This window comes from Thamnophis elegans, chromosome 8 (assembly GCF_009769535.1).
Source record: "Thamnophis elegans isolate rThaEle1 chromosome 8, rThaEle1.pri, whole genome shotgun sequence".
Classification (NCBI taxonomy): Eukaryota; Metazoa; Chordata; class Lepidosauria; order Squamata; family Colubridae; genus Thamnophis; species Thamnophis elegans.
In genome coordinates, this window is record NC_045548.1 from 53,432,017 (window position 1) to 53,453,143 (window position 21,127).

Here is a 21,127-nt window from a genome sequence, read left to right on the forward strand (position 1 = left end):
GAAGCTCAAAGTTTGGTCGTTCATGCGACGTGTCTAACCGCTTCCGATGGCCGCTAGTGCAAATTTTTTTCACGTGTTAAAAAAAAAGTTTTGTAAAGGAGACAAAAGGAGAGAAGAGTGAAAGATTGCAAATTTTGTTAACAATCGGATGGCGTGTAGAACAGCGTTTTGCACGGGACTCGGAAATTTAGCATAATATTAAGTCCATTTGGCTTCCTAGAGTTTTCTTAAGTGCAAACTAAGATTTTTTTTAAATTTATACAAGCTATTTATACAAGTGTAACTTTTTTCAGTGTCATTGTAACTTTGAACGGTTATGAAATGAATGGTTATAAGGGAATTCAACTCATCTGGAGGTTTCAGTGTCCAAGTGTGCGGTTATTTTTCCAGCTATTAGAAAATAACTTTATATTAAAATTTATTTATAATATTACAGTAAGCACTTTTATAATTTTTAAAATACATTTTTTAAAGTATGCAAATCGATTTTGTTGATTTTGCCGGTTGCAGCAGCCTAAGAAATGGATTCAAAATCATTCCCTGCAAAATGTGTTACTGTAAAACACTGCTAAGTACTTAATAAGTACATATAATCCCTTACATAGAAGTATTTAAAACTACTGTTCAAAAATTATTTCACCAAAAAAGCTGTGAAAATGAAAGCTAAATTTAATAAAATCCATTTAATCATAACAATGATATCCTAATACATCATCTGTATAAGTGATGTTGACAATGGGTCTTTTTTATTTGAGATCCCATAATGTAATAAAATAATATACTCACTCCACTCTCATAGTGTTTTTTTAATGCAGTATTTTGTTTTAATTCAACAAAAATAATAACATGGGGGAAGAAGTGCAGATTATGACTGCTTTCATGGGCTGCTATTCACTTATCAAATGATTGAAATGTAATCTTCAGTTGCAAGGATTCCATCTAAAATTGAACCTCATCCGCCTTTCGTTGAATGAGCCGCAGGACCTCTCGATACTTTTACGGGATAATAGAGACTGAGAAAATGTACTCCTGCGATTCTTTGTTTTTAACCCTCTTGCCGCTCCGTAGTTGTAGTTCAAACCCGCCTTTCCAACCAGGGAGTTCTCGATGGGTTGGGTGGGCTCGAAGCTTGAGTAGCCATGGCGACGCTGCGGTGGTGGCTGGCCGCGATGCTGTTGATGCTCCCGTTGAGCGCGGGACGCGGCTTCTTTCTCCCCTTGCGCGACCCACAGAGCTGCACTGGGGCTCAGTACTTCGACATCGCCAGCTTAGACTGCAGACCTTGTGGGGAGTTCCAGAAGCAAAGCGCTCAGGGTGAGACTACCTGAAGGTTCAGCCTGATGGAGGGTGGAGTTTTTTAAAAGGTCCGTTCAGAAGTTGCACTGAATTCAGTGGACCTTCTTGAACACAAGTGAATGTAGAATTGCATGTACATTTATTTTCCCGAAAGAGCAGATGACTAATAGTGGTGCTTGATCACCTAGCATCTTTTGGTCATTGTGTAACTAATGAGCAAATCAGGAAGATGCTGCTCCTTGTCATTGGATCACCTCCAGTAAGCAAGATGGTGAAATTGCTTCAAAATGTGTATATTAACAAGCAAATGATTTGTTTGTTAATAAAAGGACAACCCCCTGGATAATAGGAACATCAAGCCTGATGTTCTCCAGTTCTTGTTTCATGCTGAGGGTGTGTGAATAAATAGAAGCAGTCAACAGGTGCCATATATTTTGCTGGAGCAAGATCTTTTGTGATTATTATTATTATTATGATACCCATTGTCATCGGGGCACTTGGTACCATGTCCAAGAATTTTATAAAACACATCAAGAAATTGCAGCTTCCTGCAATAACATCAGTGGAACTGCAAAACACTCTGCTACTTGGAGCATCGTACATCTTAAGAAAATACCTGGTTGATACCTAGGACAGTGAAAGTACCTGGTTGATACCTAGGACAGTGGCAGCAACCAGTATCAACCATTAGCACCAGTCAATGGTATTTGTGATACTTTTTTGAATGTTCAGTTGACTGAGTTTCATGTTTAATGAATAAATTATATAATAACAATAACAACAACATTGTCATTGTACATCATATATACAACAAAATTGGTTTAGCCTCTTCTGGTGCAATCCATAATAGAAAATACAGGACAACATGAATAATATAGAGAATAATTCTTACACAAGTAATTGGGAAGAAGAAGAAAAACTAGTCATACGTTTCCATATGTACATGAAATGATTGTGATTGTACAGTCATTCTCTGTCCAGACAGAGAAATACTAAATGCTGGGGTTATTGGGCAAATGCCAACTATTATGCCATTCAGAGGCTGAAATTGTGGTAATACATAAAGAACAATGAGAACTAAGTGAAAGTTTCATTATCTATGTAGAACCATCTTGACTCACTTTCTCTCTGGATGGTGGCCAGGTAACTTTATTTAGCTCTGGAGATTGCAGATGGGTGGGTGGAAACATTACATGTATATATTTACATTGGCACATTCTTACATTTAAGTCCAATCTTCCATTAATCTTGAGCATTATATTTGGAAGAAAAAGGAAAGCAACTTCTCCTAATTGCTATTAAACTGTAGATTCGTTCTTTGGGAAATAAATGTGGCATCTGGGTAGAAGGGAAGAAACTTAATCCCCTTTCCATCTATTGATTCATCTCAATATCAATGGATTCCCACTAGTAGTGAAGGACAGTGGAAATCCACTAAAGGCACCTTGTTAAGAACATTTCAAAATCTGACACTATCAGTTCTCTCTGAATTTTTGGGATTGCCTCTTTTTTCAGGTTTGACTCTTGTATTGGAACCTGCTATAGAATACCTACTCTCAAACCAATATGCTATCAGGAAAAATGAAGATTACTTTAGAAAAATGATTGCTATTTATTTCTTTAATTTATATAGTCATCCACGTCTTAATTGCTTCTTTGGGCAATGAACATAAAATATTTAAAACCAATGAAAACAGAAATAATAATAAACATAAAAAAGAGTGCACTGGACAGAGAACTTTTAGAGAGTCTTTCAAATGCAGATAGTCCTCAACCTATGACCACAACTGAGCCAAACAATTAAGTTGCTTAGCAAGACATTTGTTAAATGTGTTTTGTCCCATTTTACATTTCTTGTCAGTTGTTAAGTGAATCATTGCAGTTGTTAAGTAATAACACGGTTGTTAAGTGGCTTCCGCATTGACTTTACTTGTTAGAAGGATCGCAAAAGCTTATCATAAATATGAACTAGTTGCCAAGCATCCAATTTTTGATCACATGACCAGGGGGATACTACAACGATCATAGAGGTGAAAAATGGTCATAAGTCACTTTTTTCATTGCTGTTATAACTTTAAACGGTCACTAAATGTGAGTCAAGGACTACCTTGATAATTGAATATATCTTATTGGCTTGGAATACTAGTAAAGCTATCATTATGATTTTTCCTCATATTTTTCCACAATACATCGTTAACCAGAAAACCCACCGTAATTGTTGTAAGGTTCCTTAAAAACTTTTGAAGGCAACATAGAGAAATTTGAGAGATCTCTTTCAGTCATATCCTTATTAAACCAAATATTTTAATTTGAAGCAGTTAACACAACAAGATATTGTGTATTTTTCAGGTACATCGTGTGATTGTCTTCCAGGATTCAAAAAAGTTTTTGATAAAGATGGAACATCTATTATGTGTGAAAAATGTCCAGAAACCATGGTAAAATCAACCTAAAATATTTCTGTTAGAAAAAGTAGGTAGAAAAAAATTGTTTTTCTTACATTACAAGCTTTAAAGTGAGTTTTAAATAAATTTAATCTTTTATGTAGAATGGAGTTACTCAAGACGGATGGGACTGCATTATTTGTCCTAGTGGTTTAACTATAGAAGGAAAATGTATATGCGCTAATAATGAGATTCTAGGTAAGAATTTTAGAAAATTATTTTATGTTTATATTTTTATATTTCCAGGTAAATTTATGTAGAAAAATATATGTGAGGTACATTTTAACATTTTAGTTCAGTGAACAGATGAAAAATTGTGAAGTTTTATTTATATTCCAAGAACAAAAGGGATATAATTATATATTTCCAATTTGAATTTTAAAAATAAAACCATGCATGTTTTTTTTCAGATCCACTATTCCAAATAATAATTGAATTTAATTTTTAATGGCTATTTTCTTCTTTGCTAAAATAAAACATCACGTTTGGAAATCACTGATAGTTTTACAGCAAAGCAAACCTGCTGTGTTACACAAGCTGTCAGTATCTTTAATTGGATGGTTTTCAGGATCTTTTCCTGAGCTCTTTTATTTTCCCAAATTGAAAATAAAATCTGTTCTCTGAAAATATGTTCTTCCTCTGAATTTATACTCTTGCAGCAAGTTAGATTATGATATCATTTTTCTCTTTGATGAAAGTTGCAACAGAGAATAGTGTTGCGAGAGACTTACAACATAGTTTTGTTGTTACATAATTAAATATAAAGTTTACTTTTAAAACATGCAAGCTGATTTTTCCTATAAAATACCTGGTGGAAATAAGTGATCACACATGAATGAAAAGCACTTCCATATTTGCACAGTTAATTTTTCATTATTCAGGGTAATTCCTGGAAAGATCATGACTGAGATCTCCAAATTGGGAGTCGTATATCAACTGAATTTTCTGGATTTGCTATTTTTAAAAATACATTTTAAATATACATTGTATTCATACATTACCCATTATATTTAAGTATAATATTCTATCTATAGTAATATTATTACTAATATTCTTGTACTTTTTTAAGTGGAAAGAAATATTAATGGTTCACTACTGAAAGCTGCATTATGTGTTCAGTGTGATGGAAAGGAAGAGTCGTTTTCAATTGCAAACACATTAAATAACATGTAAGTATATTATTTACATAAGATGTATATTAAATTAGGAAACAACATTGGCTTTTCTTATTTATTCTCATTAAATTTGCAAAATTGAAATAAAACTGATGTTTGCCAAATGTAAATTCAACCCTATTTGCAGGCTGACTTTTCAACATTGATTTAAGTCTAGTGCAGTACATAACTTTGCCATGATACTGGGAGATACTGTATATTCATGTTGCTTATTAACCTAAGAACCATTATATCCTTTATTTAAGATTATGTAATGTTAAACTCTATGTACATTCTCCACATTTCATTTTATTTTTTGTAGGTGCAAAAGATGTCAACCAACGTTCATCAGTGTTAACAAATCATGTAGCTGTTCTGAGCCAAACATTTTAGTAAGTATAACAAACAACAGATAATAAAAAACAGCTGCTTTCAATGTTCTTTGGGCACCAAGGAGGGGTATACATTTAATAAGTAATCATAGTTCTTTGTATTGAATATTGAGGCTGTTCACATAAGCTGCTTGCATTTATTTTTCACCGTTTCTTCTAGAATCATGTGGAAGAACCATTTATCTTTCAGGTCCAGTCCATTTGTAGTGCAGCAACTCTACTGCAGCTTCCACCCATTCCATATAACATTCCCCATTTGTTGGAGTTTTTGCAGGACATACATGGGACTGTGGTGGAAGGGGTGGGAGTTCGGTTTTGCATGTCTAAATCTGAATTGGGCTGCTGTACTAAATCTAGATATCAGTGGAATGTTCACTAAAGTGAGACATACATATCCTCCAAAACTCTTTCCTCATGCTGCTTTGAATGGGAGATAGGATAGGACACTCACATAAATGGTGAATTACTGAAATTCAAGTGGCTGTCTGTCTGAGCTGCATCTATTATTGGATCTTCAATATAAAAGAAACTTTCTTATTTTTAGAAGGGCTTCTCTAGGATAAGACCTCTACCTTTAAAATATATATGTTCATGACAAGATTTATTTATTTTCAATTTCAGACAGGAGGTTTATGTTTCTCAAGCACTGGAAATTTCCCTCCAAAGGGAATTACAACTGTTCGATTTGGAAAACTAGTAAGTTATAGTCACATTTTTATACAATTTATAAAAGCATTGGAGTCGGGACATAAAAGAATTGTTGATTTTAAGCTCCTACAATTACATAAATACATTATTTTTACCCGCAGTATATTAACATAAAAGCTAAGTTTAATATTAACCACAGTCACAAAAGTCAAAAGAAGCTACTTGACCATGTAATCCAACAGTGCAGAAATCTTTGTCAAAACATCGGTGTCATATCTTTCCAACCTCCATTTGAATGCATCTAGGGAATGAAAATCCACCAACAGACTTGATTTTACTAATGAATTTTCTTATGTAAGAAACCCGATACTGTAAATTCCTATGACGTTCATTCAGAAGTTGTCTTTATAAATCTGTATCCAAAGTCTTGTTAGGCTTTTAGGTATTTGAAAACCACTATTAAATTTAATTTTGGTTACCATCAAATGTTGCTGATTCTTTGAAGGAAAAAGTCATGAGAGTGTAATCTTTTGCTTATATCTGGAACTGACTCATGAGCAGATATTTGTAGAATTATAGTAAGATACCTTTAACATGCATGCAAATTCATTAGAGAAGTCAGTGATGCTAGGAATGGTTAGTGGAACAAGAAGAAAGGGCATGCAAAGAATATGCTGGCTTGATCAGCATGTAAAACTGATACAAAGATGAACAGCTAACAACTGAAAGAAGCTGCTGTTGACAGGGCATCACGGGGAGCAATGGCCTATACAGTCACCAAGAGTCGGACATGACTAAATAGTTAAAACAACAACAAACATGTAACAGTTTGAACCATTCCATTTCTAGGGCATCACATTAAGATCAGAATGGTTTTATAAACATCTTCAAGCATCAGCAGCTGCTTGCTGGGTATGTATTAAGTTAATTTTCTCTTTGATCAAAATTATTGCTAAGTATTTCTAATCCATGTATACTTTATACAGTTCTTAAGTTATAGTAGCAGTTGGGACCAGAATTTCCATCTCTAATCAACGCAGTCCTTAAGTGTAATGTCACATCCCAGCATCCCTGTGATCATGTGATCACAATCTGAGCCCTTGACAAGAGGCTTACACTTAGGACCAGTTACAATGCCCTGTAATCATATGATAGCCATTTTCAACCTTCCATGCCAGTTTCCCCAGAATGTCAGTGGGGAAGCCAGCAGGAATGGGCACAAGTTGCTGAGCTAAGTCATCTTCACCCACGCACCCTCCCTCAGAGCCCTTGAGCTCACATTGTGCTGGCCACTCACACATCCTCTGTACCCTCCATACCTGCCTTGCACCCTCATGCACACCCCCAAACCTCGTTGCACCTCTCGTGCACCCTCTCCAAATCTCTTCACATCTCTCTTCCATTGACATGCACCCCCTTCGACCCTACCCTACCCTGTAGCAACCTCTTACCTGCCTGCTAACTTGCTTACAAGCCACCTGGAACTTTCCGCTAGCTTCCCCACTGACGGTTGTAACAAACTCACCTAACAACCATTGAATTGAGTTGATGGTTTCAGCACCCTGGGGTCACATGGCCAATTGCAGCAACTGGGATGGCAGGGATTGCCCTCAATAACAATGCGGTCACATTGCTTTACAGCCACATTGCTTAGCGACAGAAATTCTGTTATCGGTTGGATTGTAAGTCAGGGGCTAACTGTATGGCACATAATGTTAGAAAACAACCCATTTGTTTTCTTTAATTCACAGAATTCACGTGGCTTTCTTTTTAAATCTTTTATATAATTTACACCCTACTCATAATTGTTGGCTTATTTTCTTTCAGTTATATTCCAATCTTACATCTTGCCAAGCCTTGGGGAATATGTGTGTTATGAACATGAACAGTTTGAGCTCTGCCACTCCTGATGCATGTGGTTTGTTTCAATATGTGTTTGCAAACACGGTTGGACTTGGCACTGTTCATTCAATATCATTTTGGTAGGTTGTCTTTGTCAGTCATCTCTTTGAATTGTACACTATATGCTTTTGTCATAGGTAGGTTGCAGTAAACCCTGAATAATTGTTTGCAGGAGAGAGTCTCTTCCATGGCTATTCTATGGTGACCAACCAGGCTTAGCATCCCAGGTTCTTGATGGAACAGAGTTTCCTACTAGCTTCACTTTTAAAGAAAAAGAGGTAGGTTCCCTGCAGTAAAAACTCTTTTTTCTCAATGTAGACTTGTCCCTGATGTGGTTTTGTAATGCTTAATTTATCCAGAGGTCTACTTTAATGTATTAGTTCATTTCTTGAGGATCTGTCATTTATTGTAGTATAAACCAGGGGTTTCCAGTCCCTGGTCTGTGGATTGGCACCGGTCTGCTGCATACCAAAAATCAGGCTGCACAAACAAATGAACCCCATCCACAGGATGCAGGCAACACACAAAACCATGCCCCCGTCCAGTCCAAGGGAAAACTTCTCTCCACAGAACCAGTCCCTGGTGCCCAAAAGGTTGGGGGCCGCTGGTATAGACTACTTTTGAATATGTACCTTAAAAATAGACCGTTAAAAATATATGTTTTACAGTTATATTGGAGCTCTTCATATAAGTTGAAATGACCAAGATGTTTTTATTTTCAGGTATTCATTATTTGAAGGAGAAATAAGCACCTATGCTGGGTCAAAACAGCTTATTTAATAGGATTTAATTTTTCATATACTAATTTTATTTACTTCACATAAACATCTGTGAAGTTTTATTGTTGAATTTAGACTTTTTTTCTTGGAAACATTTTAGGCAAGAGGGAGAATTTTCAAGCGTACTTATGATAGGCACACATTAATTGATAATAATATATATGCACATTATACAATATGAATAATCATGCATTTAATTAAGATCTAAAAGTTAATATATCCCCATGTTATCTGTTTTGCTGAGAGAGTTCTATCTTATAGTTGCAGGTCTACATTGGTAAGTTGTAACACTTCTTTATATTAAAATTATGGCCATTACTCCTTTTCATATTTTTAGAATAAGGGAGTAACGATTGCCTCTCCATGATAATGTTTCCATATGGTAAGTAAGTGGAGTGGTAGGGATTTATAATTAGTACTTAATTCTTATGATAGCTTTTCTTATACAGTTGTAAATCACAACATGAAATATTAATAACATTCTGATTTTCTTTTTGATCTTGTGTAAAAGATGTGCCTAAAATGCAATAATCTAGATCTTGAAAGCACCTTTTTTTTTACAGGATGTAAAATTAAATTTTATTGCAGCTTCATACGATGCAATGGGAAATTTTCTGAAATGGCAACCTTTAGAAGATGGTCTTTTACAGGTAAGGGAAGAGCACATCACCTTGTATTAATTTGAGTTAGGAATATATGATCAGATTTAGTCAAACTTTTCTATTGAAATCTAGTAGAACAAATTTGTCATGGTTAAAAAAAAGGCCTTGAATGAATTTAAACAAGACTAGATGTAATGTTATGTAAGTGAATTTCCCTTTGCTTTCCTTCTCCCATCATCATGCGTGCCAAGCAGATACAGGGATGTCCAAGAAGTAGGATGGGGAAGAATCGGTTTTAGTCTATTCTAGTCCCAGAAGTAGTTCCATGGAGACAGTGACATTATTGCTACATTTCTAATTATGAATCCACATGTTTGCATTTTGAGTCCCATCAGCATAGACTCAAAATATGAAGTGTGTGGAGGCCTAGCTTTGTGTAGCTTTCTGAAATCATTGGTAGGATACTGTACAGGTAGTTCTCAACCTATGACTACAAATGGGACCAGAACTTCTGTCACTCAGTTGTCATTAAGTAAGCTGCATCTGATTTTATGATTTTTTTGCTGTGGTCATTAAACCAAACACATTATTGTTAAGTGAATTTGGCTTTCCCCATTGGCTTTGCTTGTTAGCAGCCCCCTGAGAAGGTTGCAAATGGTCCGTGACCCCAGGGTGCTAAAACCATCCTAAATATATTACCTGTTGCCAATCCTTGAATTTTGACTCGAAGTTTCCTTGAATTTCCTCGAATTTTCCAGCATGACTACAGGAATGCTGTTGTGGTAAAAGGTGTGAGAACCGGTCATAAGTCACTTTTTTTCAGCACTGTCATAAGGTCAAACAGTCATTAAACAAATGGTTTTAAGTTGAGGATTACCAATAATGGTATGTGGAAATGACCTTGGGAGATAAGAGGAAGAGCTGCAGAGTGGGAACCATCATGTAAAAGATATCCCAGAATTCAGAAGATTCAGGGCATAGAAAGCAATTCAGAAGGGACTCTTCCTAATTTTCCAGAGAGTAAAAAGGAGAGGAAAAGAAAAATTCCTTCAAACTGTTAATGAAATTTTACAATAAAGATAGCTTTGATATCCCTGGTGCAATTAGTGCTCAATTTACAAGCTTAGTGGCCATTCAGGTTTATGATGAACCCCACAAAAGGTACTTATGACCCAAACACACAGTTTTGACAGCCACACACATTCAATTATGTAACTGCATTTGGGAGCTTGGCAACCGGCCTACATTTAAGGTTTGCTTGTTTATTTCCAGTTTCCAGCAAAAAAATCCCCATAGCAAATAATCTGTTTGCTTTGCAATCCTGTGTCTGTTTAATGGCCATTGGGAAAAAAAGGTCATAAAATTGGGAGCAGTCCCATTATGATCCTCTTGATGGCTGTCATGACTTGTCACAGGCTCAATTATGGTCATAAGTCAAAGATTACCAGTAGTGCTTCATATCAATTAAAAATCCAAAGTGATAAGGACTGCATTTTGTCTTCATGTAAGCATAACTCCTCTACCTTTTTTTAAAAAAAGGAATAAATGTAAAATTTGTTTAAAAGCCTGAGCATATTATAATGAAGAATGCTAAATATTTTCTTTTTAAAAAACAGCTTTGTCCAGACACATTAATTAGGCTGAATGCTGCTTATAAGTTTGGAACAACCTACCAACAAAAGGTAAGCATAGTTTTGTTTTGTTTTTAAGATTCATAACATACACATTAATTAAGGCTAGAGAAGAAAATAATGTCCAATTGTTGTGCTGTTCTTGTGTAAAATTCCATGCTCTCACATGGACTGACGAAAATAAGATCTTTCTGGATTGTCACACCATTAACACAACTGAAAATAGTCTGGTAGTTTACATTTGGAGATCACATAATTTATCTAAGAAGTGGTAATATACTCATATTTTGCAGTTCAGAATTTGGTGGTGTTATTGGTTTTTAAGCCATGCCTGAATTCCAAATATATTAGAATAAAAGGGCTTTTCAGAATCAGCAAGGCATGAAAAATCAGTACTACCTGAAAGTGCACTCAAAAACACCATCAGCAATTCATTCAGTGTTAAATTTGAGGGTTGTCCTGTTGATTTTTTTAAAATTAAAATTATCTTAAACAGAAATAAGTAATGATTGTGGAAGTATAAGGCATAATATAAAAATACTGAAGTAATACTTAGAGAAAAAAGAGGGGGGAGAATAAAAGATGGTAGCTGCTTGAATGCTTTTCCTTATAGACAATTTTTCTATTTTTTAAATTATTTTTTTATATTTATTTCAATCATATTAAATTTATTTTGAATTTTTACTTTAATCCTCATGTCAGTGTAAAACTTACCCAACACAAATAACAACATTCTTTTTTTAAAAAAAAAGTATTAACATAGACATGTTAACATTACCCTGCTACGTATGCAATTGTATCATTCTATGCCTTTCTCTTTTTCTTTGTTTTATTTTTCCTCATATTTTTACTTAACTATAAAATACTGAACTGCTTAACATACTGAAAGAGGAACATCACTATACTAAACCTACTAATTTTTTTAACTATCACATTTTGAAATATTTAAGATATTTAACTCAGTGAAAATGTTAATGATTCTGTTCTACAGCTCATTAGATGGGGCATTAAACATAAAAATGTATCATAATGCTGTTATATAAATCATATTTGAATTGCTGTGAACAGTTGCATTTGCGGTATCTCGTTAGCATTACTGTAGCATTAGAAACAGTGCAGAAACAAAGACTACCTTTCCCAATGGATAAATCTTCCCAAGAGAAGATTGAAGGAGACTTGGGGGAACCTCTTTGTTGAAGTTTTGCAAATTATCAAGGGTTCCTTGATTACAAAAAATAAGGTGTCCTTAGTGCTCTCTGAGCTTGGTTGTTTTCTTGCAGATGTTTCATTACCCAGATTAGGTAACATCTTCAGTGCATGATAATGAAATGTCTGCAAGAAAACAACCAAGCTCAGAGAACACCATCATTTCAACCCCAAGCTATAAATATTCTTCTCTGACGATACAAAAAAAAACTTTGATAAAATGTACCCTGTTTCCCCGAAAATAAGACCTCCCTGGATAATAAGCCCAATCGGGCTATTGAGCGCATGTGCTAAAATAAGCCCTCCACTGAAAATAAGCCCTCCCCAAAAATATTGCAACACAGCAGCAGCCATGAGGTGACCACGCTTGCCGCCCCCTATACCTCCCAAAATAATATGACCTCCCCGAAAATAAGGCCAAGTGCTTTATGTGTGAAAAGAAAATAAGACCTTATTTTGGGGGAAACACGGTAATATTGTGAGTGTAAAGAGGGTGAAGCTGTTGTCATCTATCCACTGTTTATGACAGAAAAGTGCTTTGTTAGCAAATTGTACATCCTGAATTTTTCCATACGGAAAAGTTAAACAGCTTGGCCATTCTTCATTTACTGGAAAAACATGAGGGACATAATTAAGGCCCTGAACTCTAAGTTTAAAGTCTGCCTTTTCTCTCTTTCTCATAACATTGGTATGTATTTAAGGTCATTAGAGGAAGATTCAAAATAGGCAGAAAAGGGGACTTCTTTCTACAGGGAATCAGGCTGTGGAATGCAAGATGGCTCTTGGTAATTGAGTCCACCTTATCAAAATAAGCCCAATTGATTGAGAATAAAGTTCTCAATAACTTTTGGACATGGAATGCTTCTAAATTGCCAAGTACTGGAAATAGTGAAAAGGAAGCTGTTACTCTCATGTCCTACTCAATATGCCCAGCAAAATCTGCCTGGGCACTTTATAGTTGTATATAGACTTTTGAAGTCGTTTGTATTATCTCTTTGTTTTGTCATTCTGTTTGCTTCAAAATAATATGGTACATGTTTTAAGGGGAAAGATTTTTCCTTTAAAATGTTTTCCATTTTTGAGTTGTCTTGGATGTTAGTAAAAAAAAATACATTACACATTCATTTGCTCTTTTGATACAGTGTACAATTTCAGTTGCCAAAATTTTAAAGGATTATGCTGAACCAGTATTTTATGATATATTCCTCAAATATCATGATGAAGAAGATGGACAGCATTATCTTTGGGCTGTGCCAGTATTAAATGTGAATCTTAAATATAATGAAATATTTGTGAACCAAGGTAAGAATATTCTGTTGATTTATCGCAGTGATTCTATAGATAAAAAGTAGATGTAATAAATGTATGATTTCATTGTCTTGTTGTTCAAAATTATTGCTACTATTTATCAGTAACTCGGCACTCTAACCCTCATTCATACACAATGGCCTCATTTGAATAAAACACAAAGCCCTAATTTGGTATTATGAACAAGAATGAGGCTTAAATCTCCCTATTCCTTCTCTTTTCAGGCAGCTCTCTCAATAGGAGGATAGAAGTGTTAATTCAGTTTCAGTTAACTGAATCTTTATACTTACGCCATGATTAATTTAACAAAGTTATTGAAAAAACTAGTTTGTAAATGACTGTTTGAAATTAAGTTGTTTTCAGTAAACTATAAGGCCAGCCACAGATTATCAGGGTTTGGACATAAAGTTAACTATAGTTAATTAAAACCAGAATCATAAACTTAGGGCAGCTATGCTAGGGGAGAAGGAAAAGTAGTACACATGTGTTCCTGAACTAATTTCAGTTGTTATTTTAGTTTTAAAAGTAAACATATTAAAATATATTTAATAATATGGAACAACTGAAAGTTATTCAACATGATTTATATCATTGTTATCATTATTCTATATTAGTGATAAATAATGCAAGTTTCCTTATTTTTCCTTCTCTTTCAGTAATTATCTAAAAGTTTTCTTTTGTCTAAAGTTGTAATTTTGCATGTTTTTCAAAGGCAGTAATGTGAATAACTGGTTTTTGACACGGCGTATATTATTGGTGGATACCTTAAGTGGCCAAGAAAATGACTTAGAAAGCCCGCCAAAAGTAATCCGAATTGCCAGTAAAATAGCAATAAGGTAAGGTTATATAAAGTTTGAATAGGTTGCTGCCCAGTTGTAAATTTCCAAATTCAATTTTGAATTCTCTTTGATCCAACATACTAGTTTGCTGTGAGGGGGGAAAAATAAGATGGCCCAGTGCCCTCCAACCATCAAAACCCCCACATATCTGTTCAAATGGGAGCTCTGTTGAATTCATTGGAATTTATCCTGCTCTTTCTACATAAAGTGTGGTCATAGATTAAAAATGTTCCATCACATGCTGACAATTACATCCTCAGTCCAAACAAATATTTTGCCTATATGTACAATATAAGCCTAAATGAAAATTTCAGGAAATCATTATGGCAAATTTTACTCTTGAAGAGGGAACTTGCTACCTTAAACAGTGAAATGGTAAGTAGCTTTAAAAATGCTATGATACATACTTGGACTGCAAAGCAAAGCTAATTTCATATTTGACTTGCTACACTATAGCCATCAATCATTGATAAAAGTAAGTGCTGTTGATGAGACATAGGACCAATGTATTGTCTTAATTTTATAATCTGTACTTTGTAGAAGAATGTATACAAACAGAAATGTGTTTCTTACACCATGGCCAGGAAGTTTGGCCAAGTAGATTGCAGTTTTGCTAACCCAGAAACAGAATATTTCAGTTCTTCTGAATTTCATCCAAGACAAAATTTAGAAAGGTTCTGCCAAATTTGTAGAACACACCAATGCACCACATTCCCTCCTTCTGCCTTCTTCTGTGATGTATACCTTTTCTTCCCAGTCTCTGCCTTTGCGTACCTTCCATTAACAGTAATAATAATAATACCTTTTATTATAGTGAATAAGAATATTTAAGTATAGTTCTGTAACAAAAGTTCTGGGAGTTAAAAATAATGATGAGATTGTTTAAAAAAAGAGATGCTAGGCACATTACATATAGTGAAAAAGAAAGTAAGTGTAAACAAAACAAAACAGTCTGTAAAGAGATTACACATTACACAGTTGTTACTTTACGTCCAATGGTGCCAATTGTGATTTTCTAGCTAACGCTCCATTGCATTCCTTTTTGCAGCATTCGTCTAGTGCGGAACACTCAAAGGGGAGCCATCTATCCACCTCTGATAACAATTGCCTACAGTGATGTTCTCATCCAGAATCCTAATGCTGAAAATATAATGGTAAAGTAATGCTCTTCCTTATCATCTTGAGAGAGTGAAAAAGTTGGCTTAAAACTCAACATTACGAAAACTAAGATCATGTCATCCGGCCTTCTCAATTCCTGGCAAAAAGATAGGGAAGAAATTGAGGTAGTGACAGATTTTATTTTCCTGGGCGCCAAGATCATCGCAGATGGGTACTACAGCCAAAAAATTAAAAGACGCTTGCTTCTGGGGAGGAAAGCTATGGCAAATATAGACAGCATACTAAAAAGCAGAGACATCGCCCTGACAACAAAAGTGTATATAGTCAAGGTTATGTTTTTTCCAGTTGCCATGTATGGCTGTGGAGGTTGGACCATAAGAAAGGCTGAGCGCGAAAGAATTGAGGCCTTTGAACTATGCTGCTGGAGAAGACTCCTGTGAGTCCTTTGGGCTGCAAGGCAATCAAACCGGTCAGTCCTAGAGGAGATCAACCCTGCTCTTTAGAAGGCCAGATCCTGAAGATGAAACTCAAATACTAATGAGAAGAAAGGACTCACTGGAGAAGAGCATAATGCTGGGAAAGATTGAGGGCAAAAGAAGAAGGAGACGACAGAGAATGAGGTGGCTGGATGGAGTCACCAAAGCAGTAGGCATCGGCTTAAATGGACTCCAGAGGATGGTAGAGGACAGGAAGGCCTGGAGGAACATTCTCCATGGGGTCACAATGGGTCGGACATGACTTCGCAACAACAAAATGCTCTTCCCTGCCTCTCACCTAAATTTAACAGTAACTTAGCCAGGCATAACCAAAATAGAGCCTACTGAATAAATAATTCCACTAACTTAATAAACTGGAAACTGATCATTATAAAGGTTTAAAAATTAACAGAAAAAAGCATTTTACATATTTTTAAGTCAGAGCTTAGAATAGAGAATTAAGTTCTTATCAGTTTAATCCAGTTTACTGAATGGCCATTAAAATGAATAATTACAGACTGATGCATCCTCACAAAATACCCATTCTGATTTATTTAAACATTGATTAAATTCTTAGTCTCTCATTTCTCCCATAATTATGCTTAATATTTAGCCATCCATCTCACAAATGTGACTCTGGGTCACATATAAGAAAAGCATGCCCAATAGTCTGTGGTGGTGATATTTTGTGCCTCAATTTTCCATATGTGTGTGTGTGTGTATTGTGTGTGTGTATATATATTGTTGGTGATCAAGTACAGGTGATTTAGTTTGTGAAATTATTCTCTTAACATTCTAACAATTTCACTGTTTAGGTTTCCTTTTCAGTCGACTACGAAATGAACCAGTCAGAGGCGCTCATTCACACTGATGTAAGCATTCCCTTCCCACCAAATTTTAATCTCTTTGAAACTTGTCTGCTCATTTCCGTAAGCAAAACCATATGATTTGCTTACTTGTTCCTGCAGATAGCATTAGGTGTTCTTGGCGGCCTGGCAGTTCTATGGTCCCTTCTCAAGACTGCTGGTTGGAAAAGGCGTATAGGAAGCCCCATGATTGATTTACAGGTATGGACAGTTGGATGTCTTAGTTTCTCTAGTATTATTTAGTTTTCCTGCAACATAAAGCTGACCTAGTTAAACATAACACTTTAGTACTATATCACACTGATGTTAGGATCACATTTAATAAAAATAAATCCTATTCACTTTAATTATATTTTAGAATGCACATTTATGCCAGGATTACAACTTTAAGGAATGTAAGGACTGCATTAACAGCATCAAACTGGAAACTCCAGTATCAATATAGTTTGTATACAAAACTGCAATCCTAACATGTATGTGCAATAGTAAATTTCATGAAAAACAACAGGATTCTTTAAATCACTCATCTCTGAATGGAAAGAGCCCTCTACGTTCTACATAACAAAGATTATTTCCAAATAACCTGGAATTCTAATTTTCATTTTAGCAAAGAATATTGCTTTGTGGCAGTGTGGCCTTATTCCTGCGTTCTTTCAACCCACTTTTAATGACATGGTTGTATGTAATACAGTAAGAGCAGCACAGTATTATATCCATGTCTTATGTTGGTTTATTTGAATTTAAGAAATATGGAAAACTATTTCCTAAATTTACTTCCACATTTGGGTGCTGGATTGTTATCTCTCCTATAGATACTTTCAAAAAATCAGCTATGAAACCTCTACATATTTGTCCAAGTATAATTTTTATTAAAACTTTTAAATAAAAACCTAAAAGCTAACGCAAACTAATAGACACTAAAAGGAGAAACAAGAAAGCAAAATGTTGCAAGAAAAGGAAAAAGTTAAAGACAAATAGAAAAGAAAGGAAAACAATATGAAGAAGTGGCATCTGATCCTTTTCATAGCATAGCAATAAAGTACAAATATATTTTGACATCTCTCTAAAGTTATATCATAATACTTTCTATAATCTATTCTATCTAGTCATTAAAACCATAAATCATAAGTTCATTTTTTTTATTATTGTTCAAGGAGATTCTCATCATCCAGGTCATAGTTGTCCCAAAGGTGCTTTTTCAAGAGGCAACTGGACTGTCTTGTTTTTCTTTGAAGACGTTTCGCTTCTCATTCAAGAAAGTTCTTCAGTTCACTTTAGTTGATGATAGGGAATGCAATCAGTCACAGAAAATGAGTTTTTATTATTATACAAATATTTTATAAGAGGCTTCCAGTCAGTAATAAAAGTAGATAATGTCTTTTCTCTAATCAAAGAAATTAATTTATCCATTTCTGCAAAATCTGAACTTTTCCTGCATGTGAAGCCTCTGCATGTCAAGTCTCTTGAGATGTACCGTGTTTCCCCAAAAATACAATAGGGTCTTATTTTCTTTTTACCTACAAAATATGGCTTGGGCTTTATTATGGGGGGTTTATTGTTTTGGGGTTGCTGGGAGGCTGCTGTCTTGCAAGTGGGTTCCCAAACAGCCAGGCACAGCCCCAGGGGCGAATGGCTGTGTTGCAGTGTTGCAGCAGCGCAACACAACAGCCATGAAGCAACTACATTCATGAGCAGCCACCCGGCAAACCCCCTTTGCAGCTGGGCACAGCGCCATTCACTGACCTAGGGGTAACACCAAGCCGCGTGAGCACCTGTTCACTGCCGCCCGGCTCCCGTGGCTTGGCGCCTTCCAAATGCCAGTGAATGGCGCTTTGCACGGCTGGAGAGGGGGGTTGCGCGAGCAGCTGTTCCACTCTCGCTCACCCGCCTCCAGCCTCATGATGCATGGCCCAGTTCTCATTATGGAGCCAGGGCACCTCCGCTGCCGCCGCCATCCCACCCTGGCTTTTTCCACGCATTCCAACCCGAGTCTTTCGGCATTGCTGCTTTGGGCGCACACTCTATGGTTGTGGGCCAGCTGCCTGCAGAGTGTACAACCATAGAGTGTGCGCCCAGAGCAGCCAGTGCTGAAAGACTTGGGTTGGAAACCGCAGAAAAAGCCAGGCTGGGATGGTGGCGGCAGCGGAGGTGCCCTGGCTACATAATGAGAGCTAGGCCATGCATTGGGAGGTGGGTGAGCGAGAACGTAACAGACCCGCACTCAACCCCCCTCTCCAGCCATGCAGAGCGCCATTCACTGGCATTTGGAAGGCGCCAAGCCACGGGAGCCGGGCGAGGGTTAACAGGCGCTCACGCGGCTTGGCGATACCCCTTGGTCAGTGAATGGCACTGTGCCCGGCTGCAAAGGGGGTTTGCCAGTGGCTGCTCGTGAGCGTGGTTGCTTCATGGCTGTTGTGTTGCACAACCCTGAGGCTGTGCCCGGCTTTTGGGGAGCCCGCTCGCAAGAGCAGCCACCCGGCAACCCTGCTCTTCAGCTGGGCATAGCGCTGCTCACAACCTAGCGGTATCCCGAAGGCACCAAGCAACGCAATCACCTTTTCCTCCCCCCAGGTTCCCGCACCTTGGCACCTTCAGGATACTAGCAATAGCAATAGCAGTTAGACTTATATACGCTTCATAGGGCTTTCAGCCCTCTCTAAGCGGTTTACAGAGTCAGCATATTGCCCCCAACAACAATCCGGGTCCTCATTTTACCCACCTCGGAAGGATGGAAGGCTGAGTCAACCCTGAGCCGGTGAGATTTGAACAGCTGAACTGCAGAACTGCAGTCAGTTGAAGTAGCCTGCAGTGCTGCATTTAACCACTGCGCCACCTCGGCACTGCTAGGTTGGTGAGTGGCGCTCTGCCTGTCCGGAGAGGGGGAGTTGTCCAGGGGGCTTATATGCGGGGGTCTTATATTTTTGCCCACCAGAAAAATATGGCATGGCTGTATTATGAGGACAGGTCATAATTTAGGGGAAACGCGGTAGTGCAGCTGTTTAGAAGTCGCTTTTCTGATCATTTCCTTTGGGGGTGAAAAGTCACTCCACTGCAACTTACAAAAACATATTTTTATATTTTAAGACAGTTATGAAGTTTCTGCTTTTCTATGCCGGAGACCTTGCAAACGTTTTCTTCATCATCACAGTGGGAACAGGGATTTATTGGCTTATATTTTTTAAAGTAAGTTTTTCCCCTTTTTTTGTAAACAAATAAACAGTTCTGTATAATTATAAGACATCTGAATATATGTTCTACTTTCTCTTTTGCCTTTTCTAATCAGACAATTCAGGCAAGTTCTGCATGTTAAATGCTTTTTTTTTGCTTTGATGCTTTTTCATTAGTTTCTCCCCTCTAAGTGCACTTGAAAAAAATAATAGATCTAGTTGGTACCTACCCTATTTTGCTTTCAAATTCATTACCTTTTGAAACTCTGTAAGTTTTGCTATTTGCAGTAGTTTGCTATTGTGTAAGTAATATAAAACCTAGTATGATTAAACAAGTGTAATTGTATTATATCTTGTTCGTTGCTCTTCAGGCACAGCAGTTTGTCTCTGTTTTACTACCTCAGCCAAGCCAAGAAGATAAGTTCATTTCTTACGTTGGATGTGCTTTTGTTCTGAAGGTAAATATATGCCCTTTGGATTTCCAAAAATATAAAGTGCTACAATTTATCAGTGTAGTTTGGAAACAGTCTGCATTCCTTATTGTCTGAAGGGGGTGGGGGAGCTTTATAGTAGCTTCTTTTTTGGAATATTATTTTCTTATCAGTGTTCACTAGATAAAAATTCAAAGTAAGACCTGATAGCTGATGCAACAATTCTTGCTAAATGTATTTTTGAAGTCTAGTTGAAAAGTCAATCATGTTGACGTTCTAATTTTCAGTGGGAACATGAAATTGCTTTTGGGTCTGCCCTATGTCAGGCATAATACATGCATGAAGAAAGCTTTAGAATAAGCCTGAATTCTATCATAGTTGTAACTGAAAAAGAACATGCCTTTCTCCCCATATCCTTAAAAACAAAAGCATAAGCTTTTTCTGTTTGAAACCTCTTAGGTTTTTTTAATCAATCTATAAGTATTTGAAAGTATAGTACATATGCATACATCAGTGAAGCATAAGGTTTCTATATATAATGCAGCACTTATAGGTAGGAAAAAAAAAACCAGATAGCTTTTTACAAGAATTTAAAATTTGTATTCTTTAGAATTGCAGTTTAAATTCAGTGAAACTTATACCTGAATAAATACACTAGGAATTGTGTTATTACTGGGAATTTCCCACTGGAAAAAGCTGTTAAATGAAAACAGTTTGTCCAAAACGGTACTGGACTTCTGTTTATTAGAAGCTTTCAAATGGAGCTGCATCACTAGCCAATCAGGGATGATTTATTGGAAAGCTTGGAAAAGATGATCTATAAACTCCCTTCTAATTCATGCATTTTGTAATTCTCCGATCTGATTG

At 36.4% G+C, this 21,127-nt stretch overlaps 1 protein-coding gene across 1 annotated transcript in view; it reads left to right on the plus strand.

Moving 5' to 3' along the window:
* Positions 1-1,096: 1,096 nt before the first annotated feature.
* TMEM67 (transmembrane protein 67) overlaps positions 1,097-21,127 on the plus strand; it is a 34,026-nt gene continuing 13,995 nt past the window's right edge. Inside the window, exons 1-18 of the mRNA XM_032223221.1 lie at positions 1,097-1,314; positions 3,646-3,734; positions 3,845-3,938; positions 4,810-4,909; positions 5,217-5,286; positions 5,908-5,982; positions 6,784-6,846; positions 7,762-7,916; positions 8,009-8,114; positions 9,179-9,265; positions 10,834-10,899; positions 13,197-13,356; positions 14,075-14,198; positions 15,250-15,355; positions 16,612-16,668; positions 16,765-16,863; positions 19,747-19,845; positions 20,201-20,287. Coding sequence (XP_032079112.1) covers positions 1,140-1,314; positions 3,646-3,734; positions 3,845-3,938; positions 4,810-4,909; positions 5,217-5,286; positions 5,908-5,982; positions 6,784-6,846; positions 7,762-7,916; positions 8,009-8,114; positions 9,179-9,265; positions 10,834-10,899; positions 13,197-13,356; positions 14,075-14,198; positions 15,250-15,355; positions 16,612-16,668; positions 16,765-16,863; positions 19,747-19,845; positions 20,201-20,287 — 1,812 coding nt within the window. The 5' untranslated portion in view covers positions 1,097-1,139. The remainder of the gene's footprint in view (positions 1,315-3,645; positions 3,735-3,844; positions 3,939-4,809; positions 4,910-5,216; positions 5,287-5,907; positions 5,983-6,783; positions 6,847-7,761; positions 7,917-8,008; positions 8,115-9,178; positions 9,266-10,833; positions 10,900-13,196; positions 13,357-14,074; positions 14,199-15,249; positions 15,356-16,611; positions 16,669-16,764; positions 16,864-19,746; positions 19,846-20,200; positions 20,288-21,127) is intronic.